At 41.5% G+C, this 27,196-nt stretch overlaps 1 protein-coding gene and 1 pseudogene across 5 annotated transcripts in view; one reads left to right on the top strand and one right to left on the bottom strand.

Moving 5' to 3' along the window:
- Positions 1–4,407: 4,407 nt before the first annotated feature.
- The window catches only part of TMEM231 (transmembrane protein 231), a 231,719-nt gene continuing 208,930 nt past the window's right edge, over positions 4,408–27,196 (top strand). Inside the window, exons 1-9 of one of the 5 annotated variants that reach the window (XR_009216439.1) lie at positions 4,480–4,720; positions 4,827–4,996; positions 6,162–6,216; positions 6,461–6,543; positions 14,389–14,517; positions 14,855–14,998; positions 23,323–23,404; positions 24,842–24,947; positions 25,304–26,167. Coding sequence is in view for 4 of the 5 variants with exons in the window: in XM_058528296.1 (XP_058384279.1) it covers positions 4,582–4,720; positions 4,827–4,996; positions 6,162–6,216; positions 6,461–6,543; positions 14,389–14,517; positions 14,855–14,998; positions 23,323–23,404; positions 24,842–24,947; positions 25,304–25,484 (1,089 nt within the window). In the remaining variant the exon portion in view is untranslated. Of the gene's footprint in view, positions 4,721–4,826; positions 4,997–6,161; positions 6,217–6,460; positions 6,544–14,388; positions 14,518–14,854; positions 14,999–17,077; positions 17,983–23,322; positions 23,405–24,841; positions 24,948–25,303; positions 27,186–27,196 lie in introns of those variants that run through there. The other 4 variants (XM_058528296.1, XM_058528299.1, XM_058528298.1 and 1 more) reach the window with 4 other exon arrangements.
- Positions 17,876–19,635, bottom strand: LOC131396208 (tigger transposable element-derived protein 1-like; annotated as a pseudogene).

The following is a 27,196-nucleotide window of genomic DNA, read 5'->3' as shown; positions in this document are numbered from 1 at the left end:
TGTGTCTGAGTAACCAAAATAGGTTTTTGTTTGCTTGTTTGTCTTTAATGAAGTGAAAAATCCTTTGAATTTTGTACCTAGAAATTATTGTTGTTGCATATAGGAGCACTGTTCTAGGTGTTCAGGAAAAGCAGTGAACAGAACAGACAACACCCATGTTCTGATGGAGTTTGCATTCTAGTTGGACAAGACAGAAAATAGGGGCCGGCCCCGTGGCTTAGCGGTTAGGTGCGCACGCTCCGCTACTGGCGGCCTGGGTTCGGATCCCGGCGCGCACCAGCGCACCGCTTCTCCGGCCATGCTGAGGCCGCGTCTCACGTACAGCAGCTGGAAGGATGTGCAACTATGACATACAACTATCTACTGGGGCTTTGGGGAGAAAAAGGGGGGGGGGGGGGAAGGAGGAGGATTGGCAATAGATGTTGGCTCAGGACCGGTCTTCCTCAGCAAAAAGAGGAGGATTGGCATGGATGTTAGCTCAGGGCTGATCTTCCTCACAAAAAAAAAAAAGACAGAAAATAGATATGTCGGGTAACGATAGGTGCTGTTTCAGGAAAATAAAGCAGGGTTGGAGACTAGAGTGATGGTGGGATAGAATGCTAATTAGGTAAAGTGGTTGGCATATTCTAGGAATAAGAAGGATCCACTTGTGGCTGGAGGCGAATGAGCAAGGAGGAATGTGTTAGGAGATGAGATCAAAGAGATCTAGAACAAAGCTGTGTGGCGCTTTGAATTCCATGTGAAGAAATTTGGATTTTATTTAGAATGAAATGAGAGTCAGTGGAGGGTTTTAAACAGAGGTGTGACATGATATGACTTTCCTTTTTAAGTGATCAGGTTAGCTTTTGTGTAGACAGTAGACTATAAGGGGTTGAGGATGGAAGCAAAGGGAACAGTTAAGAGCCTATTGTGATAATCCAGGTGAAGGATGATGTTGGCTTAAACCAAGATGGTGTCTGTGGAGGCAGTGGGAAGCAGTTGTGTTCTAGATATATTTTGAAGGTAGAGCAGACAAAATTTGCTGATAGATTGGATATGAGGTATGAGGGACAAGTCAAGTCAGGGTTTTTGAAAGGATGGAATTGCCATTTACTAAAATAGAGTGGAGCTAGCTTGAGGAGTGAGAATCAAGAGTTTGGTTTTGGATATATTAAGTATGAGATGCTCAAGAGACATATCCAAGTGAAGATGTAGAGTAGGTGAATGGATCTATGAGTCTCAGATTCAGAAGAGAAATACTGAAGCTATTGAACTGGATGAGATCAGCTAGAGAGTGAGTGAAAAAATGAAAATACCTTTTTTGCAAATAGAATTAAACACTGAGGGATGAAGATGGTTGTTCACCATCTGATTGTGAATCAGTGGAGGAGTTAGAATTGGACTGAAGATCCCTGCTTCCCTTTACAGAGCTGGTCATTGTGTCCTAGTCCAAGGCATGTGTACACCACCTTGCGCCTGGAAGAGCTTAGTACACTTCTCAGGGGAAAGATCCACCATTCACCCAATTGATAGTCGTGTCACCTGTTTCAATGATGTGCAATGTCTTTCTGTCTTCTATCTTTACCTACTTTCTTGATGTCTTTTTCCAGTTCACCATTCTAATTGGCTTCTCTGATCTGCCTTGATGATATGCATCACCTTCTTCGCCTATTGGGTCATTACATTTAGCTGATTGAATGTTCTAAGGACACTGGATGCCTTCCTTGAGGGGGTGGTTAGTTGAAGAGGTGAGTCAGGAGGAGAAATAGGATCATCAATATATGCAATGACACATTAACAGACTTATAACACACACAGAATAAATTTCAAATGTTGGAGAGGTGTGTGAACATGGATACTGAGGGATGGCTAGGGCAATGGGGGCTGACATAAAGCCAAGCAAGGCTTACCAAGAAAGACTTCACAGAGAATGTGAATCTTATGTTTCAGAAAGAAAAGTACATTTTCTAAAGGATAAACTTCCCTTAAAAGATAGAAACAGGGACAGGCCTGGTGGCATAGGGGTTAAGTTCGAGTATTCCACTTTGGGGGCCTGCCCCGGGGTTTGCTGGTTGGGATCCTGGGGGCGGACCTACTCACCACTCATCAAGCCATGCTGAGGCAGCGTCCCATATAGAAGAGCTACGACTCTATAACTATGATACACAACCATGTACTGGGGCTTTGGGGAGAAAAGAGAAAAAAGAGGAAGATTGGCAACAGATGTTAGCACAGGGCCAATCTTCCCTAAAAAAAAAAAAAGATAGAAACAAAGGCTGAAGTTGGAATGGGGAACTGGGAAGCCAAAGGTTCAGCAATATAGATAAATGCCAATGTGAAAAAAATGTTGCAAAGCCTTGAAGCAAAAATTCAGGAATTTTAAACTGATTCAAGAGACCCTGAATGGGAGCTTCTAGAAAGGGGTAAAACATGATTAAAATGTGTAGTTTTAAGAGAACAACTCTCTTTGATCTTGGAGGTAAATTGTATGAAACATGAGAAAATTATGGAAATGGAAACTGAGAAGTCAGTTCTCAGTCATGAATGTGTGAAAATGACACAATATACACAGATCTTTAGCATTTAAAAAAATCTAATATTCTCTTAAAGAATTGAAATAAAAACACAAAGACTAGCTTCCTCAAATCATGGAAACAGAGTAAATATTAGTATCTGTTTTTTTTTTTTTTTTAAGATTTTATTTATTTATTTATTTTCCCCCAAAGCCCCAGTAGATAGTTGTATGTCATAGCTGCACATCCTTCTAGTTGCTGTATGTGGGACGCCACCTCAGCATGGCCGGAGAAGCAGTGCGTCTGTGCGCCCCTGGGATCCCAACCCAGGCCGCCAGCAGCGGAGCACGTGCACTTAACCGCTAAGCCATGGGGCTGGCCCTTAGTATCTGTTATTATTAAATACTTTTGCAAAGCTCATGGCATCTCAGGGGAGGCTGAAGCACTTCATACACTTAAATTCTTTTTGTTTTGTTTTGTTTTTTTTTTTGTGAGGAGGACTAGCCCTGAGCTAACATCTGATGCCAATCCTCCCCTTTTTTTCTTGAGGAAGACTGACGCTGGGCTAACATCCGTGCCCATCTTCCTCTACTTTATATGGGCCGCCGCCACAGCATGGCTTGACAAGCGGCGCTTTGGTGCGCGCCCGGGATCCGAGCCTGCGAACCCCGGGCCGCTGCAGCAGAGGGCGCGCACTTAACTGCGGCGCCACCAGACCGGGCCCCAACACATACACCTAAATTCTTAGCAGTCACCTCCCTGTTTCAGCAGTGACCAAGTGACACTAGCTACAGTGTGTGTTTCCTGCTGAAAGAAGGACCTGTGGAGGGAAACACCTCCTTCCTCAGAGCCACCCTCACAATGCGATAGTAGAACCATTTATTCTAGAATCTTATTTTAATGGTTATTTAAATAAATGAAAGTCATCCACTAAACCATAGATAGAATATAATGTCAGAATCATAACATAGCTTTAAGCTAACAATTGCTGTATTTAAGAGCTGTGTTGCCATCCCAGAAAAGCTGTAAAGCAAGAATGAGTAGGACTAGACCAGATATGTCAAAAGCATCATATGGCCGATGACACTGTCACCTTGGACTATGGTAAGGGCCCTAGCTAGTTATCCCAAATGGGCAGATCCTGACCTCCCTCTGTCTGTGTTGTTAGGATCTCAGTTGTTCTCTTCATCTAAAAGCCACTTCTAGGTTGCCTTCAAAATAGGGGCATCAACTACTGGACTCCACTCTAAGCACAAACTTCACACTATCTCTTGGCACTGCAGTGTGATCCTTCAAGCCCTTTTGATGAAGAACTTGGCTGTGAACCATGGTTAAAAAAAAAAAAAATCCTTCTGCCATGCTCGAAATACTGGTTTGGGGGTTAGAAACATTCAATTAAGTGATAAGCCAATGTTATCTTTGGGGAGGACCATAGCTTCCTCTAAAACCAGTAGCCAGGCTTGTACCCAATACATGTAACAAAGTATAGCAGAGAGCTATGTAGTAATTATCCTTTATCCCACGAAGAGCTGCGAGATTTGTGTCCTGTTTCTATGTCTGTCCTACTATGGAGTAGAGTGAAAGCAACGAAACTTTGGAGACAAAGGGACCTGGTTTTTGTCTTATCCCAGGAACAGGTGGAGGATCACGGCCAGTTTATGTTCTGTGTGTTTTCCTCCCATGTAGGGTGTGCTGTGACTAGCTGGACTTAAGTATGAACCACATTGTGGATTAACAGATAACATACAAGCAGCTATTTACTGTAAGGCAACTTTTATGAAAATCTTCTTTTACACAAGTGTTAACACGGGCGGTGGCTATGATTTTGGTGCACGCAAACATTCTACCTCCACCCAGCCTTTGGAGAAACGCACGCAACGCGTAAAGCGGGTCGAGCGTCCACCAGCCCGCATCGCCCCCGTCAGCCCCGCCCCTACGGTGGCCCCGCTTCCTTGCTATTGGTTCCTTTCCCTGCGCCGTCGGTTGCCGTGGAGACCACAGCTATGGCAACTAGGAGAAGCCAAACTTAGTCGTTCCTCTCGAACCGCGGAGGGGTCCCGGGCGTGCGGCGCTAGTCCGCGCGGAGCTCATGGCGCTCTACGAGCTCTACTCTCACCCGGCCGAGCGCGGCTACCGCGCGGGGCTCTGCTCCAAGGCCGCGGTGTTCCTGCTGCTGGCCGCCGTGCTCACGTACATCCCGCCGCTGCTGGTGGCCTTCCGGAGCCACGGTGAGCCTGCCCCCGGCCGGTGCGCAGCACAGCCCCTGCGGCCCGCGGCGCCCCGGCCGGCCTTCCTGACTTCCTCCCTACCGCCCTCCCGCCTTCTTTACCTCAGGGTTCTGGCTGAAGCGGAGCAGCTACGAGGAGCAGCCGACCGTGCGCTTCCAGCACCAGGTGCTGCTCGTAGCCCTGCTAGGATCCGAGCGCGGCGGCTTTCTCGCGTGGAGCACGTTCCCCGCCTTCAACCGGCTGCAGGGGGATCACCTGCGCGTCCCGCTCGTTTCGGTGCGTGATTCCTGCCCTTTTCTAGCCCCCCCACCCCGGGGACTGGGCGGTGGTGGCGGTGGGAGGGAGGTAGCGAGCTGCCCGGCCTGAGCCCCCGGGGAGCCCAGCGTGGATCTTAAGGGTTCGCGAACCCATGGAGGTTGTGTGCACAGGCTCATTGGCCTAAGCCTATTTACTGGCCTCTTTTACTGGTTTAATTTACTGAGAGGTAAATTTCTCGTTTCATTCGACTTCTCCAAGCCGTCTCCAACCCCAAGAAGGTTAGCCACTGCTGTCAGCGTCTGCGTCCTGACAGAGTGCAGAAGCCTGGGGACAGCCTGTCGCTGGCCCCGTCCTTTCCGGGCCTGGCCTCATGGAAGGGTGGTCGGGAAAGTTCGTGGGTCATGAAGGCCGAGCAGTGTTCCTGTTGTAACCCCATCATGTCGCTGCAGTTGTGCATCGCACCACGGTGGGAACGCAAAGGGTAGGCGTTTTTATGAAGACTTGACACATGGAAGCCAAGGCGGTGATTGGTTCAGCGACCTCCCCAGAAAGTCGGGCTGGCCTAGTCCCTGAGCTTGTACCTTTAGATGCTGCTCCATCCTGCAGCTGTCTGGGATGAAAATGAAGCATTTTACTATTTGTAATTTAGTCTTTGGTTCAGGATAAGTGAGTGCTTCCTTGACAATCACCCCTTTCCGCACATTTTCTGAAAACGTTTTGCTTTGGAAGTATGAAAATTCTGGTTTTCCTTCTTCCAAAGTTGAATCTCTTTACACATCTCTGAGCTGATTGGCCTACAAGCCAGACTTGTGCAGCTGAAAACAAAAATTCAGACTTTTTTCTAGCAGCTAAATGAAATGAAAAAAAGTTTTAAACCTTATTGTTATATGAATAACTACAAACAAAATATGATTCAGATTACTTTTTTTCTGGTTACTTTACGTTTTCTTATATTTTTTTTCTGATTATAAAAATGCATGCTCATTGTAAAATATGAAAAAGTTACAGGTATACAGAAAGGCATAAAATTAAAGGCTTAGTTTGGTACATGAATCAATACTTGTTAATTAACCTTATTCTTTTTAAGGTCTGCAAAGTATTTCATAATATAGAAAAACCATGATGGATTTAACCACTTCCCCATTGGTGGATATTTGATTTGCTTTTACTTTTTCACTATTAGAATATTGCAGTGAGTAAGATTTTGAATTGGAATGGAAGCTGTTGGTTGAAATTGTGTAAGTACATGGAAAACTAAGCAAGCAAATAAAACAGTAACTCCAGAGAAAGAAAAAGTAAGGAACAGTGAGAAAGGAAAAGTAATCAGAGTTGTGAATGGTATTTACGTAGTCATAATTATATGAACACTGAGTATTGACTAACCAAAAGAATGGGAAGGGTGTGTGTGTGTGGGTGTGGGTGGTGGGGGCTGGTGGGAGGTGAGGGGAAGAAAACTAAATCTTCATCTTTCCTTGTGGGAAGTCAATAGAGAATGCCTGAAACTGAGAAATCGAGAAGTGCCAATTCAAATGTTAAAACATGGAGATACGTTTCTAAATAATGAGGTAAATGAGATGAAAATATTTGTTATGGGAGTGGAAGTCTGTTTTTCTAACAAATATGGTTGAACACTTTGATTCTTTAAATGCTTAGGTCTTTTAAATTGATTTTAAAAATAGAACTGGAGTAGGAGACATTTCTTTCAGTAGCTCCTCACTAATCATGACATGTTGCCCATTTTTATTATTTGAGATTATAATGCCTCTTGGGAAGGGTGACTGGATGAGAGGCCAGTGTTGAGGTATGCTTACTTTTCATTGTGTACCCAGTGTACTTCTGGTGTTCCATGTGCGTGTGTTTCATTTCCAAAAATGGAAACAAAGGATTTTTTATTCCAAATAAAAAATTAACTTGTTTGGTTTACTTTAGGTTAGCAGTCCCTGTCTTAAATTTTTTTCTTTACATTTGTATATTCCTCTCTATCCTATTCTTCTGGTTACTTGAGTCTAAGAAATAATCATGAAAATGTAAAATAATCATGAAAACAGGGATATAGCGTTAGGTTTCGTTCATTCGTTCTTTTCACTTGTTCATCCACCACAAGTGGTTGGCTCCCCGGTTGGACCGCTGTGTTAGCCTCTTATCTCGGTAACCAGAAACTGCTCCCTTGAGAGCATTGCCCATGTTCCCCCTGCTTCTGGTGTGTGTGAATTCCGATTTTAAATCTACAAAGCCAAGACTACCTCTTTTTTTTTTTTGGTGCCCAGAACCGTTAATCCTTTCATACTGGGTAATTTTTGTAAGACACAAAACCAAAGCTCCTTTTTCTTAGTTTTTTACCCCTTCATTCTAGGCCAGTGCCTATAAGTAATTTATGGCCTTGTTATCTACAGTCTTTCTCAATAAATGCTTTGCTTCCTTCCTACCTGAGCTCTTGGTTTGAGAATAGTTTGAAATCATGAGATACAAGAAATGAGAAGACAGTGGAAGTACAGACCTCAACAGCAAACCAAAAGATAAACTACCTGGGAGTAAACTTAAGAAATGTACAAGATCTCTATGAATAAAACTTTAAAAGATTGCTGAAAGACACAAAAGAGATAAGAAAAAAATGATAATTTATGTCATGTTCTTGGATAGGAAAATTCAACATTGTAAAGATGTCTGTTCTCCCTAAATTCCTTTATAATTTTAATGCAATCTCAATGAAAACGTAATTTTGGGGGAAAGAGAAATAGATATATAGAAAAATAAACAAAAATTCTAGGAGAAAAAGAAGAGTAATACAAGGAGAATAGCTCTACCAGGTATTAAACTATACCTTAAAGTATACTAAGTAAAGCAGTGTAGTTTGGGGACTTGTATAACAAGTATGGAAATAAACCCAAATATGACAAAGGTGGCATTTAAAATCAGTTTGGGGGCCAGCCCCGTGGCTTAGTGGTTAAGTGCTCGAGCTCCGCTACTGGCGGCCGGGGTTCAGATCCCGGGTGCGCACCAACGCACCGCTTCTCTGGCCATGCTGAGGCCGCGTCCCACGTACAGCAACTAGAAGGATGTGCAGCTATGACGTACAACTATCTACTGGGGCTTTGGGGGGGTGGGGGGGAAAGGAGGATTGGCAATAGGTGTTAGTTCAGAGCCGGTCTTCCTCAGCAAAAAGAGGAGGATTAGCATGGATGTTAGCTCAGGGCTGATCTTCCTCACAAAAAAAAATAAATGAATGAATGAATAAATAAAATCAGTTTGGAAAGATGACTTATACAATAAAATGGTGTGGGAACGACTAGGAAGCCATCTGGAAAAAGTAAAAATGAAGCCAGTCCTCAGACTGTACACCAGAATCAAGTCCAGCTAGATCAAAATTAAATTTAAAACATGAAATCATTAAAGTACTGAAACAAATGATGAGTGAAAGCTTTTATATCTTGGGGTAGGAAAGGCCATTCCAAGTATTACATAAAATCTGGAAGCCATAAAAGAAACATTTTTGATAAATGCAACTATATAAAAATAATTTTAAAAATTACTGGCATGGTGAAAACCATAAGCAAAGTCAAAACACTGATAACTAGGAAAAAAGTTTTATCATTTGTGTCACTTGTAAAGGGCTAATTTTCCTAACAAAGTGTCTGCAGATCAATAATTAAAACACCAACTACCTAATAGAAAAATGGCAAAGAATATGAATAGTTTATCGAAAAGGAAACACATAACTCTTAAACATATGAAATTGCGCTCATAATTAGAGAAATGCAAGAATACATTAAGATACCAAGTTTATCTATCAAATTGGCAAAAATTGAAGTTTGGTAACACTGTGGGCAAGACGTAGGGAAGCATGCAAGCATTCCCGATAAGGTGTGCGCCACATAACGGTCAACAACGGACCACATATATGCCCGACTGTGGTCCCATAAGATTAATACCATCTAGCCTAGGTGTGCAGAAGGCTGTACCATCTAGGTTTGTGTAAATACACTCTATGATGTTCACACAACGATGAAATCGTCTAGGGATGCGTTTTTCAACATATTTCTGTTGTTAAGCGACGCATTCCTGTGTATCACTGGTGGGAGTGTAGATTGGTATAACCTCTTTGAAGGACTGTTTGTCCATATTCGTCAAAATTACAAATGCATGTGCCTGCTTCTACTTCCAGTAAGGTATCCTGAGGTTTGTGCACACATGTGAAATGACGTATAAAAAGTTGCTCATTGCAGTATTGTTTGTAATAGCAAAAGATTGTAAACAACCTATGTAGCAATGGAAGACTCATTAAAGAAATTACCCAGGGGAATGTTACATAGCTATTTTTTTTAATGAAGTGGATCTGTAGATACTGATATGGAATTACCTCCAAGAGAAACAGAGTGTGTCTTCCTGTCTGTGGTATCTTATAATAGCTGTTGGACAAGAGACAGGCTTGGCATGGTCCTCATTGCCTACATATATGTAAACATCAAAAGTGCCAGCACCGGGGGCCGGCCCTGTGGCTTAGCGGTTAAGTGCGCGCGCTCCACTGCTGGCGGCCCGGGTTCGGATCCCGGGCGTGCACTGACGCACCGCTTCTCCGGCCATGCTGAGGCCGTGTCCCACATACAGCAACTAGAAGGATGTGCAGCTATGACATACAACTATCTACTGGGGCTTTGGGGGGAAAATAAATAAATAAATAAAATCTTTAAAAAAAAAAAAAGTGCCAGCACCGGGCCGGCCCCGTGGCTTAACAGTTAAGTGCGCGCAGTTGGCTACTGACGGCCCAGGTTCAGATCCCGGGCACGCACTGACGCACCGCTTCTCCGGCCATGCTGAGGCCGCATCCCACATACAGCAACTAGAAGGATGTGCAACTATGACATACAACTATCTACTGGGGCTTTGGGGGCAAAAAAAGGAGGAGGATTGGCAGTAGATGTTAGCTCAGAGCCGGTCTTCCTCAGCAAAAAGAGGAGGATTAGCATGGATGTTAGCTCAGGGCTGATCTTCCTCACGAAAAAAGTGCCAGCACCAAAACTTGCAGAGGGGACATCAGCAACTTAAAAGAAAACCCCAGAGACGATAGTAAAACGTAGTTTTCAGCTTTATTGAGGTATAATTGACAACATAGTAAGATAGTAAAACAGTATTTTAACCCCTAAGAACCAAATGGAGAGCAGGTAGGGGAAGGTTCAAGAGGCAATTAAAAATAGGCTAGCTCTACATAGTTTTAAAGCCTGCCTAAGAGCCTAGACCAATGGATTTTAGTTCCTTTTATGAATTGTTTTTTAAAATGCTTTATAATCAATGTGTTTGATGGCACAAAGGACAAAATTACATAGAAAACTATAGATATCATTGAGTCAAAAGGTAATTCAAAAGAATCACAGTGTAATGAAGTTTTAGAAATCCCTGGATCAATTTATTTTGCTTATATTTTTGTATGTGCATAAATATATCAGATATACCTGTGTCTAAAAGCTCTTTCAATAAGTACAAAATACTCTAAGTGATTAGAAAGCATTGTTGTCATAGTTTAATTGAAAATATTTTTCCTTTCTTACTGGTATATAAAATAATGGTGCATTTTATGATGGATGGTATCTTAGATTTGTTGAAATACAGATAGCAAGGATTTGGTGAGTCTAGGAGTGATGAAGTAGTGGTCCCTACTTTGCTGGAGACCCAAAGACTGCCAAAGAGTATTTTCAGCATAAAAAGAAAAAAATGGAACACCCAGTGATGACAAATATATGGTAAAATGGACACTGGTATAAACTAGAAATTAACCTTTAATAAGAGAATATGATTCAAAAGAATGAAAGGGATGAAAACAAACAGAAACCAGACAAAATTCCAACAAACCATCAGATAATGTAGAATCCATGATGGAAAAAATGTTGCCAGTCAGGGGACTCTGGAAACAATGCCTCTCCTTAAATTTACAGCAGTTCTTACAGTGAGATGGTGTGCTGTTATTAGGTCTTGTCTCAGCTCCAAATCCACCTTCCCTTACTCTGCTTTGTGATGCTCACACTGAGATCCTGAAAACCACACTCTCCTTGCCCACTGGCTCCCTCTTAGGCTCTGCCAGTAGGAGGCATGATGAGCCTTGTTCTGGGAGTGGGAAAAAACTGGGAACTGCAACCAGTTGCTGCTGCCAGGGTGAAGAATCATTGCTGGGGTGATGCAAATGGGAAGGAGTAAGTCTTTCCTTATCAATTACCTCTGGTGGGTTTTTCCTCCAAGCTCCGGAGGCGCCAGCACCAGCTGGGCAGCACTCCCTTCTTGAGATCTAAGTCCCAGCTCCTTAAGGGAAGGCCAACCTCTTCCCTTTCTGCTGCTTCCTGCAGGTATCCTCTCTATGTTATCACAGCATTCCCTGTGTCCTCCAAAACCTGTGTGACCAATTATCCCCTGTACTAAATTCTGTTAAAATAACTTTATTTTAGTTTCTATTTTCCTGATTGGACCCTGATTGATACAGGTGGGCTGATATGCATTGACTAAATCCAGCAATGCCTATATTTATCCTATCCAGTATATTAATATTGATTTCACATTATACCTGTAAAGGATTATCCTCCTTTAACCACCAGAAATCTTTGAAATTAGAGTTCTTATGGGCTATTATAGAAGGAGCACTGAATCAGGAGTCAGCAAACCTAGAACCTAGCCCCAGTTCTGTCATTGGGTTCCATACCCTCTCTCAGCCTCAATGTAACTATCTATGTAAAGAGCATGATGGTACCTACCTCTCTAATTATTACTATTGTTAGTAATAATACCTCTCTCTTGGGATATGCACAGAGATCAGATGGGACAATCAACAGATATAAAAATTGTTCCAAATTGCACATATACCTTATAAAAATAAGGTGATGGTGTGACTTATGAAATTTCTTAGCCAGACACACCCATTGGATTTTAGATACTAACCTTGAGCTTGTGTTAAAGAAGTATTAGCCCTTTGAATGCCTGCCTTTATAGTCGTTGCACATGTGTTAAGCTTGATTTGAACTAAATGGAGTTAAATAATTGATTTCCTCAGTGGTCCAAGTGATAGCATAGAAATGTAGCCCACCTTGCCAGCCCTGGGGGAGCGAGAGTCTACCTGAGTGATAGGTGATTGTGAGGGATGCCCCCGGCTCTCTCCTGGCCCTCTTCATCCTCTCTCACTCACTCTGCTCGGCTGCACCGGCCTCGCTGCACTCTCTTAAGCACGGGTGCGCTTGTACTTGGAGCACGTGCACATTGTTAGCCTGGATCACTCTTCCCCAGGTATCCTGTGCCTCATCACCTCACTTCTTTCAGGTCTCTGACAGTTAGGTCTTCCTGAATGTTCTCTGTAAAAATTTCTGTTTAAGTCTACCCTTGTCATTCTCTAATTTTAGTCTGCTTCATTTTCCTTTGTGGCACTTATCGCCATCTGATATTTGTTTATTGATTTATTTTCTGCCTCCCTGGCTGGGAATGTAAGTTCCATTAGAGTGGGGACTTTATTTTGTTTCCCATTATTCCCAGCACCTGAAACAGGGCCTGGCACATAGTAGGCCCTCAAAAAATACTTAACAGATTAATGAGTGAATTTAACAAGCAGACACTAATTACAGTGCTGTGTCAGATCTCTGTTCTCTGTGAACTTGGAGTAAAAGTGTGTGTACGAGCAGGTATACAGACTTACACTCATCTTTTGATGCTGGCTTTTTTCGAAAAGATTTGTCCTACCCTACATCTTCTCCCTGAGTTTTTTTTTTAAGTCTAGACATTTTAGTCCTGGAATCAAGGTCAAAGACATGGTTTTGAATTCTGTCTTGACCATTACTAGCTGTATCCAATAAATCCCTTAACCTCCCTGAGCCTCAATTTTCTCATCTATACAGTTGGGATAATACTTGCTCTGCTTATCTGAGGCTTATTGTAGAGCTCAAATGAAATGCAGTTCTCTCCTTCCCACACTGTGTTGGAGTCTGGATTCTTCTGGCAATTTCCTCCTAGTCACTGGCCTCTCTTGCAAGTTGAGACAATTGATCTTTGTCTTCCTGTCCAACCCTAAAGATCCAGAAGGCATGGATCCACTACAGAGAGTTAATCTGACTTTGTCTTCCAAGTCTTCCCAGATACCAAGTGAAGAAAATTCACTGGAGACAAGGCAGCCTCTTTGCTATCCTACTCGTAATTGCTAATACATAATTGTCTCAGTAACTTGATCGTCAGCTCTGGTAACAGATATCCCTCCCCTGCACCTGCAAACCTGATGGAACAGGACAGAAAAAAAATAGTGTCCAAGAGAAGAGGGAGGGTAGGTTTCTCTGTAGCAAGGCCTAGGATAAGGACATTATTGTCTAGAAGGAAAGAAATGATTGAAAGTTTCTGCAAACAGATATCTCCATCTCAAAAGACCTTATTAGCCTGAAAAAGAACAGAGAATCTCTTCCTCACATAATGGTGTTGGTGGAAAGCAGAATGAATCAGTAGATGGAGAATTCAGGTAGGAATGTTGATAAACCATAGTAGAATCCTTCTGGGAACCTACAGCAGAAAAGGATCCGTTGTAGCAACAAAATCCAGAGTTGTGCCAACGGATCATGTCAGCAGTGATCACATTGCATAACCATACTTTTCTCCTAGTCATTTTAGGATCACTATGAGGCAAGATTATGGATGGCAAGACTGGATACCACTGGATACTAGCTGTAATTTGTCTTTTTTCCTCCTCAGATCTCTGTTTTCCCTGCTTTCATGTCCATAATTTATAAAGTATTGGTGTAGTTTTAATGCCTTACTGATTTTACTTAGCTTCCTTTTTCGTTTTATTGATTGGTACTAAAAGATGCACTGGGCTTTAAAGTCCTGACATCAATGATGAGGTGAGGTCCAACAATGAGAATCTGAAGCAAAGACGCTTGTGGTTAAAGAAGATATAAATAGAGCTTGGTGTTTTTCTGCTGAGTCTGTTTGGGGAATGCATAATGATTAGTATGAGTTTCTTTTCTATTTTAAAAAGTTGACTTCTAGACAAATAGAGGACAATTCTAATGTGCTATTTAAATTTTCCATACAAACTCTGGCACGTTTATAAAAAAGAAAACGCCAGCAACAAAACAAACAAAAAAGAGATCAAATGAGACAACCGAAGAAGAAAAATGCCGTCCAGATGTTTATTGTTGTTATTGCCACTTCAAGTTGCCATTCAGTTTGGCCCTTGAACATTCAAGAAGCACAAGTATGAAGTTCAGGGGCCGTGCCCACTGTGTCTCTTTCCCCAGCATTGATCCACTTATACCTATTTATTTTTCTCTTTTTCTTTCGGTAAGAGAGAAAATACCTGTGTAAGGCAGAACAATGGGTTATTGTGTATGTACCACAGTAATATGGATCTTTCTCGACTTATTAAGGACCAGGTTCACTGGGCCTCTTTGGGTTTCTAGACTAGAGAAGAAGACAGGAACCAAGATGGGAAGATGGACATGTTACATTTTAAACTGGAGCTGCCCCTGCAGTCCACGGAGCATGTTGTAGCCGTGCAGCTCATCTTGACTTTCTCCTACCAGTTGCACGTGAGTCAATTCCCAAGGGAAGCCCATCCTCTGCCTTTTGTTTTTTAAAGAACAAAGCCCTCATTCTGATTTCTAGGAAAACCCATACTGTAGAAGGCTCTTTTCTGAGGCGTAGTTTGAGATTTAACTTAGGCAAATCGAATGTTTTTCATTGGGGTCATATTAATTTATGTGAGCTACTAATAGCACAGAAAGTTTTGGGCAGAGTGCTTCCTGCATGGCTAAACCAGGTATGTGGGGGACCCTTAGGCTTCAACCACGGACAAGTGACACTTAGAACCCAGAGATCTTCAGAACTCACCAAAATCGCTATTGTCTCTTGCTCTAATAATTTCAGAGGATGTCAACATTCGTGATGCAGAGCATGGCGTTTCTCCAATCCTCCTTCGCTGTTCCGGGGTCCCAGTTATATGTGAACGGAGACCTGAGGCTGCAGCAGAAGCAGCCCCTAAACTATGGCGGCCTAGACGTTCGATACAATGTAAGCATGCTTCTTATTCATCTCCTTTGTTTCTATGTTACAGATTATCAAATTCTTTGAAGAGGGAGGAAAGAAAATTGGAAATAGCATTTCTCTGTGAGTGGCGTAAAAGAGGATTTCTGAGGAATTCTTGCTATGAATTCTTTCAAAATATGGAGATACCTGTATTTACATCTAGAAAGAGAGAAAAAAATATGTCTTTATCTAAGAACAAAGTTGTTTATTGTTTTCAGGTACACACACACACAGCATATTCCAAGTGATCTTTTTCAGTTCCTGTAAAACATTTGAAAAATGTTTTAACCATTGTTTATTAAGCATATAACATATGCCAGCTCTGAGTAAGAGGTTTAAATATATCATCTCATTTAATCATCACAGCAACCTCACAAGATGCCTACTATTGTCATTTCCCAGCTCTCCAGCCACTTTTCCTATCATTGTCCCCTTGCTCTTTTCTAGCCATACTGCCATTTTGTGCTTCTTCAAACCCACAAAGCAGCTCCTGCCTCAGGGCCTTTGCACTTGTCTTTCCCGCAGCCAAGTATCTACACAGCTTGTTTTGCCACACCATTCGGGTCCCTGTTCAAATGTCTCTGAGCACAGTCTTTCCGGATACTTCTTTCTAAAATAGCATTCCCCTCTCATTGCATCATCCCTCACTCAGATTTACTTTTCTTACTTCCACCTGAAATATGAAAGAGTCGTTTTGGGTTTGTTTATTTGCCGTCTCCCTCAGTGGTGAAAGCACTGATATCTCCTGTACTCTCACCCCAGTGCCTAAAACAGTGCCTGGCACGCTGTCCGCACTCAGACAGGTTTCTTGAAAGAGTGAGCTCTCGTTTTACACATGAGGACACTGGGGCTTCCAGGGATTAATTACTTCTCCCAAAGTTCCACAGTTGGAAAGTAACAAGGCCACGAATTGTCTGCCTGAGGCCAGAACTCATGCATCTGACCACTCATTAGTAATCTTTATTTTATCACAAGGGGGCCCATATCAGTTGGGCTGGCCACTTTTGAAAATAAAAGTGGGATATTATTAGTTATTATAGGTGGAAACCAGGACTGTTCCAGATAAACTGGGATTTATGGTCACTCTAGCTTGTAATCAACCTAAGTTGAAAAAAAGGGAGGGGGACTATAACACATAAACTTAACATGACACTTTTTTTTTTGCTTGGGAAAGGTCTTTGCTGGTTTTTTGTTTTTCCAGCTTTGTTGAGGTATGATTGACAAAATTGTAAAATATTTAAGTATATATTGTGATGATTTGATATATGTGTACATTGTGAAAGGATTCCTCCCATCTAGTTAATTAACACATCCATGACCTCACGTATTTGTCTTTTTTGTGTGTGTATGACAACATTTAAGTTCTACTCTCTTAGCAAATTTTAATTATATGATACATTAGTATTAGCTATAGTCGTCATGTTATATGTTAGATCCTCAGATGATATTCATCTTACAGCTGAAAGTTTGTACCCTGTTACCACCCTCTCCCTATTTCCCTCACCCCTCAATCCCTGGCAACCCATTTTTCTATTCTGTTTCTATGAGTTTGACTTTTTATTTAGATTTGACATATAAGTGATACCATGCCGTATTTGTCTTTCTCTGTCTGGCTTATTCCACCTAGCGTAATACACCTCAAAGTCCATCCCTGTTGTTGCAAATGGCAAGCTTTCCTTCTTTTTTTATTTATTTGTTTGTTTATTTATTTATTTATTTTTAAACTGGCGTTTTTTTTTTTTTTTCTCCTTCCCTTTTTCTCCCCAAAGCCCCAGTAGATAGTTGTATGGCATAGTTGCACATCCGTCTAGTTGCTGTATGTGGGACGCGGCCTCAGCATGGCCAGACAAGCAGTGCATCGGTGCGTGCCCAGGATCCGAACCCGAGCTGCCAGTAGCGGTGCGCGCGCACTTAACTACTAAGCCACGGGGCCGGCCCCTTATTTATTTATTTATTTAGTGAGAAAGATCAGCCCTGAGCTAACATCCATGCCAATCCTCCTCTTCTTGCTGAGGAAGACTGGCCCTGGGCTAACATCTGTGCCCATCTTCCTCTACTTTATAGGGGACGCCACCACAGCATGGCCTGACAAGCGGTGCATCGGTGCGCGCCCGGGATCCGAACCCAGTCCGCCAGCAGCGGAGCACACGAGCTTAACCACTACGCCACAGGGCCGGCCCCAAGCTTTCCTTCTTTTCATGTCTGAATAATATTCCATTGTATGTGTATATCACATCTTCTTTATTCATTCGTTCATTCATTAACAGACACTTAGGTTGTTTCCATATTTTGGCTATTGTGAATGATGCTGTAAAGAACAGAGGAGTACAGGTATCTCTTCAACATCTTGTTTTCATTTCCTTTGGATGTATACCCAGAAGTGCGATTGCTGGATCATATGGTAGTTCAGTTTTTAATTTTTTTAAGGAACCTCCCCACTGTTTTTTGTAGTGGCTGCACCAGTTTACATTCCCACCAATAATGAACAAAGGGTCCCTTTTCTCCACATCCTCGCCAGCACTTGTCTCTTGTCTTTTTTATAACAGCCATTCTAACAAGTGTGAGGTGATATCTCATTGTGATTTTGATTTGCGTTTTCCTGATGATTAGTGTGATGCTGAGTACCTTTCATGTATAGGCATACCTCGGAGATATTGTGGGCTTGGTTCCAGACCACCACAATAAAGCTAATATCGCAATAAAGTGAGTCACACGAATTTTTTGGTTTCCCAGCGCATATAAAGGTTATGTTTACACTATACTGTAGTCTCTTAAGTGTGCAATAGCATTATGTCTAAAAAAACAATATACATACCTTATTTAAAAACATTTTATTGCTAAAAAATGCTAACCATCATCTGAGCCTTCAGGGAGTCATAATCTTTTTGCTGGTAGAGGGTCTTGCCTCGATGTTGATGGCTGCTGGCTGATCGGGGTGGTGGTTGCTTCAGCAGGCTGGGGTGGCTGTGGCAAATTTTTAAAATAAGACAACAATGAAATTTGCCACATTGATTGACTCTTCCTTTCACAAATGATTTCTCTATAGCAGGCAATGCTGTTTGATAGCATTTTACCCACAGTAGAACTTCTTTCAAAATTGGAGCCAATTCTCTCAAACCCTGCTGCTGATTTATCAACTAAGTTTATGTAATATTCTTAATCTTTTGTTGTCGTTTCAACAGTCTTCACTGCATCTTCATCAGGAGTAGATTCTGTCTCAAGAAACCACTTTCTTCACTCATCCATAAGAGGAAACTCATCTGTTCAGGTTTTATCATGAGATTGCAGCAATTCAGGCACATCTTCAGGCTCCACTTCTAATTCTAGTTCTCTTGCTGTTTCCACCACATCTGCAGTTACTTCCTCCACTGGAGTCTTGAACCCCTCAAAGTCGTCCATGAGGGTTGGAATCAACTTCCTCCAAACTCCTGTTAATGTTGATATTTTGACCTCTTCCCATGAATCATGAATGTTCTTATTGGCATCTAGAATGGTGAATCCTTACCAGGAGGTTTTCAATTTACTTTGCCCAGATCCATCAGGGACATCACTATCTATGGCCGCTATAGCCTTGCAAAATATATTTCTTAAATAATAAGACTTGAAGTCAAAATTACTCCTTGATCCATGGGCTTCAGAATGGATGTTGTGTTAGTAGGCATGAAAACAACATTAATCTGACTGTACGTCTCCATCAGAGCTCTTGGGTGACCAGGTACCTTGTCAATGAACAGTAATATTTTGAAAGGAATCTTTTTTTCTAAGTAGTAGGTCTCAACCCTAGGCTTAAAATATTCAGTAAACCATGTTGTTAAGAGATGTGCTGTCATCCAGGCTTTGTTGTTGCATTTATAGATCATGGGCAGAGTAAATTTAGCGTAATTCTTAGGGTCCCTAGGATTTTCAGAATGGTAAATGAGCATCAGTTTCAACTTAAAGTCACCAGCTGCATTAGCCCCTAACAAGAGAGTCAGCCTGTCCTTTGAAGCTTTGAAGCCAGGCATTGTCCTCTCTAGCTATGAAAGTCCTAGATGGCATCTTCTTCCAGTATAAGGCCATTTTGTCTACATTGAAAATCTGTTGTTTAGTTTAGCCACCTTCATTAATTATCTTAGCTAGATCGTCTGGATAACTCACTGTAGCTTCTACATCAGCACCTGCTGCTACACCTGGCACTTTCACGTTATGGAGATGGCTTCTTTCCTTAAACCTCATGAACTAACCCTCTCTTAGCTTCAAATTTTTCTTCTACAGCTTCCTCACTTCTCTCAGCCTTCATAGAATTGAAGAGAATTAGGGCCTTGCTCTGGATTAGGCTTTGGCTTAAGGGAATGTTGTGGCTGGTTTGATCTTCTGTCCAGACCACTAAAACTTTCTCCGTATCAGCAATAAGGCTATTTGGCTTTCTTAACCATTCGTGTGTTCACTGGAGTAGCACTTTTAATTTTCAAGAACTTTTCCTTTGCGTTCGCACCTTGGCTAACTGTTTGGCATAAGAAGCCTAGCTTTCAACCTGGCTCAGCTTTCACCATGCCTTCCTTGCTAAGCTTAATCATTTCTAGCTTTCGATTTAAAGTAAGAGACTTGCAACTCTTCCTTTCATTTGAACACTTAGAGGCCATTTTAGGGTTATTAATTGCCCTAACTTCAATATTGTTGTGCCTCTGGGATTACAGAGGCCTGAGGAGAGGAAGAGAGATGGAGGAACAGTCGGTCAGTGGAACAGTCAGAACACACACATTTATCGATTAAGTTCGCGGTCTTATATAGGCGCAGTTTGTGGTGGCTCAAAACAATTACAATGGTAACATCAAAGAAAACTGATCATAGATCACCATAACAAATATAGTAATAATGAAGAAGTTTGAAATATTACGAGAATTACCAAAATGTGACATAGACACGAAGTGAGCAAATGCTGTTGGAAAAATGGCACCGATAGACTTGCTCAATGCAAGGTTGCCACAGACTTTTAATTTGTAGAAAACACAGTATCTGCGAAGCGTAATGAAGCGAAGCACAGTAAAACAAGGTGTGCCTGTCCCGGTGAGTCATCTGTAGGTCTTCCTTGGAAAATGTCTTTCAATTCTTCTGCACGTTTTTTAATCAGATTGTTTTTTGCTTTTGAGTTGTATAAGGTCTTTATATATCTTGGATTTTAACCCTTTATCAGATATATGATTTGCAAATATTTTATCCCATTCAGTAGGTTGCCTTTTCATTTTGTTGATGGTTTCCTTTGTGGTGCAAAAGTGTTTTAGTTTCATGTAGTCCCATTTATTTATTTTTGCTCTTGTTACTTGTGCTTTTGGTGTCAAATCCAAAAAATCATTGCCAAGACCCATGTTTTCTTCTAGGAGTTTTACAGCTTCCAGTCTTAAATTTAAGACTTTAATCCTTTTTGATTTGATTTTTGTGTATGGCGTAAGATAGGGGTCCAATTTCATTCTTTTGCATGTGGCTGTCCAATTTCCCCAACACCATTTATTAAAGGTACATCCTTTCCCCCATTCGTTTCTTGGCTCCTTTCTCATAAATTAATTGATCACATATGCATGGGTTTATTTCTGGGCTCTCTATTCTGTTCCATTGATCTATGTGTCTGTTTTTATGCCAATTCCATAGTGTTTTGATTACTATAGCTTTGTAATATAGTTTGAAATCAGGAAGTTTGATGCCGTCAGCTTTGTTCTTTCTCAGATTGCTTTGGCTATTGGAGTTCTTTTGTGGTTCCATACAAATTTAGGATTGTTTTTTCTATTTCTGGGAAAAATGCCATTGGAATTTTGATAGGGATTGCACTGAATCTGTAGATTGCTTTGGGTAGTATGGACATTTTAAGAGTGTTGATTTTTTCAACCCATGACCACCGAATATCTTTCCATTAATTTGTGTATTCTTCAGTTTCTTTTATCAATGTCTTATGGTTTTCAGTATACAGATCTTTCACTTCCTTGGTTAAATTTATTCCTAAGTATTTTATTCTTTTTGATGCAATGTAATGAGATTGTTTTCTTAATTTCTCTTTCTGATACTTCATTGGTAGCATATAGAAACACAACTGATTTTGTATCTTGCATCTTTACTGAATTCATGTATTAGGGTTTAACAGTTTTTGGTGGTCTTTGGGGTTTTCTATATATAATATTGTGTCATCTGCCAATAGAGACCATTTTACTTCTTCTTTTCTGATTTGGATGACTTTTATTTCTTTTTCTTGCCTAATTGCTCTGGCTAGGACTTTCAGTACTATGTTAAATAAAAGTGGCACAAGTAGGCATCCTTGTCTTGTTCCTGACTTAGAGGAAAAGCTTAAGTGTGATGTTAGCTATGGGCTTGTCATATATGGCCTTTATTATGTTGAGATATATTCCCTCTATACCTACTTAGTTGAGATTTTTATCATGAATGGATATAGAATTTTGTCAAATGCTTTTTCTGCATCTTTTGAGATGATCATATGATTTTTATCCTTCATTTTGTTAATGTGGTATATTACATTGATTGATTTGTGGATGTTGAACCATCCTTGCATTCCTGGAATAAATTCCACTTGATCATGGCGTCTGAGCATTTTAATGTACTGTTGAACTTGGTTTGCTAATATTTTGTTGAGGATTTTTGCATCTGTGTTCACCAGGGATATTGGCCTGTGATTTTCTTGCATTGTCCTTTCTCACTTTGTTCATGCATTATTCTCCTGACATCAGTGAACATTTTTATGACTGTCATTTTGAACTCTTTGTCAGGTAAATCACTTATGTCCATTTTATTTTTTTATTTTATTATTATTTTTTTTGTGTGAGGAAGATCAGCCCTGAGCTAACATTTGATGCCAATCCTCCTCTTTTTGTTGAGGAAGATTGGCCCTGAGCTAACATCTGTGCCTATCTTCCTCCACTTTATATGGGACGCTGCCACAGCATGGCCTGACAAGCAGTGCATTGGTGTGCGCCCGGGATCCGAACGCAGGTCGCCAGCAGTGGAGTGCGCGCACTTAACCGCTACGCCACCGGGCTGGCCCTGTCCATTTTATTAAGGTCTATTCCTAGAGTTTTATCTTGTTTTTTTGTTTGGAACATATTTCTCTGTTTCTTCATTTTCCTTGACTCTCTGTGTTGGTTTCTGCACATTAGCTAAAACAGCCCCCTCTCTCAGTCTTGACAGAGCAGTCTCACATAGAAGATGAATCTGTCAGTCAGCCCAGCCTGAGCTCTTGTTTGTCTCTCAAATCTTTATCTTGTCCAAGCCACTTTCTTTGTTCTTAGTGGCTCCCAGTGAGGATGTGCCAAGACCCATTTCGATGTGGGTGATGTGAGTATTTTCTCATTCTCCCAAAATGTATGAGTCATTCAGCTAGTTTCTGAATTTCTCTCAGAGGGACTTGCTCCATATGTAGCTGTAGATTCAGTGTGTCAGTGGAAGGAGGTGAGTTCAGGGGGCTCTGATGTTGCCATCTTGGAATGGAACCTCTTTTTTACGTTTTTAATGCCTCCTCCAAGTCCTCAGCATTCTGAATCCAGTCGTCATCTGGAAACCTGTAGCACTTTTTATTTGAAGGTTTATATCAACAGGAATATGATATTAGAGGGCAGGAAGTAATTTCCTTCTTCAGAGGATTATATGCTTACTATTTGCACTTTATCCTATTTCCATATCCACATTTAAAAGAGAAAGAAGTTAGAGATCATGCAGAGAAGAGCAAGAAAAAAACAAAGGAGTTGAAAATACGGTCTATTAAAAAAAACTAAAAGTGGGGCCAGCCCGGTGGCATAGTGGTTAAGTTTGTGTTCTCTGCTTGGGTGGCCCAGAGTTGACGGGTTCGAATCCCGGGCATGGACCTACACACTGTTCATCAAGCCATGTGGTGGTGGTGTCCCACATACAAAATAGAGGAAGATTGGCACAGATGTTAGGTCAGCGACAATCTTCCTCAAGCAAAAAAGAGGAAGATTGGTAACAGATGTTAGCTCAGGGCCAATCTTCCTCACCACAAAAACCCCCAAAAAACTAAAAGAATTATTTCTCCCATTGGAATAGAGCGGGGTATTTTATAAAATATCTTTAAAACCTGTAAAAAGTGGTTATTGACCCCTGTTTCCATCCCCACAAAGAGAAAGACTGAGAGTAAATAATTTAAGTTGTTGCAAGAGTGTTCATTCATCCTTGAAGAAAAGATTATTAATACTGGAATAGGCCACCAAGAATAAGAGGGTGGTCTCTGAGATGAGCCTGAGTGGGCAGCAGGGTGGAAAGAGGAGAGGAAAGCTGTCCGGGTACTCACACCACGTCCTCCTGCTGTATCGCAGGTATCTGTAATCAACGGGACCAGCCCTTTTGCCTGTGACTACGACCTCACCCACATTGTTGCTGCTTACCAGGCAAGGAATGGTGAGTCATGGGTAGAGTTCATTCAGACACTCCTCAAGGACTTTCCAGGTTATTGCGGTCTTGGGAGAGAAAAAGAATTGGAACCTTTGTCATGATGAAAATGTCAAAACCAGAAATGCTCAGTGGTGAGAGGCAAACAGGCTACCTAGGATTTGTCCTTTTTCTCCTGATCTGAAGACCCATGCCCTCCCCCTCCCCTGACTCCTATGGTCCAGCAGGTTAGTGCTGATTAATTGCCATATTTATCTCACCACTGGCTGGATGAGTTTCCTTTTTTTAAATATAAGCCTAATTGAGTTGCTCCCTTTATCACACATGTAAAAGAAACCAAAGACATTGGGACCGGCCCGGTGGCATAGTGGTTAAGTTCGTGCGCTCCACTTCGGCGGCCCAGGGTTTGCGGGTTCAGCTCCTGCGCACAGACCTATGCACCATTTATCAAGCCATGCTGTGGCGGCATCCCACATATAAAGTAGAGGAAGATGGGCATGGTAGTTAGCCCAGGGCCAATCTTCCTCAGCAAAGAAAGAGGAGGATTGGCAACAGATGTTAGCTTGGGGCTAATCTTCCTCACAAAAAAAAAAAAAAGCAACCAAGGACAAATTACTATCCATAGTTTTCAGATGGAAATAGGGAGTATAAGTGTAATTATTAGTAATCAAAGTAGGAGACTAGAAGTACCCTAGGTTCTGGCTGGAAGGCAGAGTGTGTCCATCCCTTACAGAGGCAAGGCACTCAGGCCATCCCATGTGCCTGACTCAGCACGTCTGGCTGGTTGGTGGTCTGAGGCTTTCTCTAAAGGCATCTAAAGTATTACTTGGCAACCAAACATCATGGATACTACATACAGGTACTACATACAGACACTTAGTAAGTGGGGGGACTCCAATTCCGGTATTTCTTCCTGATTTTATTTAATATTCTAGCAGCATTATTCCAAAAATAAAGGAATTTTAAAACTGAACTAAAACACTGAAACTAAAAAAACTACAAATCAACTTTTCTTTCCTCATTCCTTCCAGTCTTTGTCCATATGCAGATTTTCTGTACAGCTGCTCTCATAGTTTAGAGACACTTTGGGATCCAATTATCTTTATTTACTTTGTAATATAAATAGTTCCTCATGCTGCTACAAAGTTTTAATTGGTATTATTTTTATTGGTAGCATAGTATTCCTTTGGTTAGACACTTAGCAGTTACAAAAGAACACATGGACTCTTGCTATGTTTTTAACATAAGTATTTTGACAATTATTTTAACAAATAATGTGTGAGCAACTTTGCAAGTTCCATTTCTCTTTCCTTCTGAATTATTTCTTTGGGATGAGTTCTGATGTACAGAATTTGCCTGAGAGGTCAAAGAACTTTTTTACAGCCCTCAATAGTTTATTGCTAAAGAGAGCTTTCATGGATTAACTCCTGATTGTCTGCATTGCAGTAACCACCGTCCTGACTGACCCCAACCCCATCTGGCTGGTGGGAAGGGCCGCTGAAGCTCCATTTGTGATTAATGCTGTCATTCGATATCCTGTGGAAGTCATTTCATATCCTTTCTGTTAAAGAGCCAACAGTAGCTCAGTTTTGAAAAAGAAAAGGATTCCTCAGTTGTCCCAAGAAGGAACAGATGTGGGAAGCCTTAGACTTGAAATTGCTACAGCACTGTAGCCTCACACGAATGACTCTGTCTGCTGTTCATACAGGAAAAAATTCATTTCCTGTTCATATTTCTTTCTGAGCCATTCTTCTAGGTCAGAATCATCCATATTTTTGACTTAATAATCTTCTATTATCCCTTTTATCTTAAGGGTATTTTAAACATTTTTGCCATTTTCTGTCTAACTAAACTTTGGTTTAACATTTATTTAGCAAAGGTCATCTGTGACTCCTTAACTGTGTGTACTTATCTACCAGGATTCTGGGAAATGATAAAGTTTGCCTGGATCCAATATGTCAGTATCCTGCTTATCTTTCTCTGGGTGTTTGAAAGAATCAAAAGATTTGTGTTTCAAAATCAGGTAGTCACCACAGTCCCTGTAACAGCAGTGCCCCAGAGAGAACTGTATAAGGAGCACTTATCATAAGAAGATCATTTCTGAAAACACTAAGCAGGACCCTTACTACCTCATCATTGTCCTCCCAGAACTGCCATCTTATGACATTTCTGAAAAGAGCCGAGGGACACGTGCCAACATATGTATTTTTCCTATCAGAGACAAAGAGCAATTCTTTCTCTACACAAATTCCATATCTTCTAAGCACTTAACAAATCATCAGGGACTAGTTTGTGGAAAGGTCTGAGGGCTATAATTTGCCTTTTTTTTTTGCTTTAGACTTGAATTTCAGGAGAAAACTACAGTCAGTTCAGACATCTTGGAAAGAGTCCCATCTCTGGTCAAGCAAAGACTTTGCCTCTCTTGAACTGAGAAACATGCTATGCATTTCTTCCCCCTATTGTCAACCACTTTTTTACTCTTTTCGGAAGTCTCTTATGATAGATATGCAGGTCACATGCACTTTCCACTCCTGGGCATATAAATTTCCCATTCAGAACTTTGATTTCGAGACCTGAGAGGGCTTTAACTGGAGAATTGGAGAAACAGAAAGAGAGCGCTCAAGAACACATGTATGCTTGTACATGAGGGTGAGTGACTTGACAACAGGACCATCCACCTGCCCTCAGTCTAACAGACAGTCGTCTGTCATCAGCTCAGCTGAACAGCCCTTTATCCCTGCCCTGCTGTGGCTGGCTCTTTGCCCTCTGTCTGTGCCCCTGGAATAGCAGGCTGAAGTCAGAAGTGCTGTTTCATTCACAATCCTCTCTGCAACAGTGGGGGAAGTAAGGATTTACAACAGGTTCTTTCTCTCTGGCCTTCACCCAACAGCCTGGACACTTGCCACTCCTCCTCCTTGACAGCCCTCCCCCTTCCTGAAAAGGACATGGGTGACAGAAGAACTGTTGTTGGTATTGGCTCCCACTGCCCGACAACCACCGAGTTTATTTAGAGGGCTAGCAAGAAGCCCAGCTACTTGTATTTCCCTGAACTAAGGAACAGGGTGCCCATCGGCCTCGGCAGCTTTGGGGAGGACACACAAGTAGCAGTGAGGGGATAAAGAAGATGTTAGCCCAGGCAGCCCAATCCAGCTTGGCCATTAGCAGACTAACAAGCAGTCCAGCCAGATTACCCTCGTGGCTCAATGAGCGTCTGCAGGAGAAGAGACCACTGGAACAGGCCTCTGTTGTACACAGAAGACTGATTCTCCGTTCTCATCCCAAGGATACGTGCAGTTTCCTCAAAGGATGGATGGATCTGCTTTATGATCTCAAGATGTCATTGGCACTAGCAGGACATACTCGCTGTGATCCATGCTTCATGCCCACCCCCAAACACACTCAGTGTCTGCCTCAGTTTACCTTGGAGATTTAGTTATTTCCAAAGCACCTTTTCTTCCAGGCTGACCAAAATAAGAGTTTTGGAAACAAAGCTATTTTGAAGTATTCAAGCACAAAAATATCTTAACACTGTCCCCTCTGCCTTTTTTTTAATGTTTAGGGCTGTTTATATGCCTAAAAATTTTTTCTTGAGATTTAAATGAAAAATGGTTGCTGGTTTGAATCACAAAAAGATAATGAGATATGGAAAGATAGCTAAAGATGTGTATAAACATTGCTTTGCATTTTGTTAAATTATTTTAATGCAAAATTTGTGTAAAGAGCCATGATGTTTTGTAACTTTCTAATTAAAATGTTCAAAATGGAAGGTTGCATGTGGCTTTTTAGAGGGGAAGAGTTTGG

Source organism: Diceros bicornis, chromosome 32 (genome assembly GCF_020826845.1).
Source record: "Diceros bicornis minor isolate mBicDic1 chromosome 32, mDicBic1.mat.cur, whole genome shotgun sequence".
Taxonomy (NCBI): domain Eukaryota; kingdom Metazoa; phylum Chordata; class Mammalia; order Perissodactyla; family Rhinocerotidae; genus Diceros; species Diceros bicornis.
This window is presented reverse-complemented; position numbering and strand designations above follow the sequence as displayed.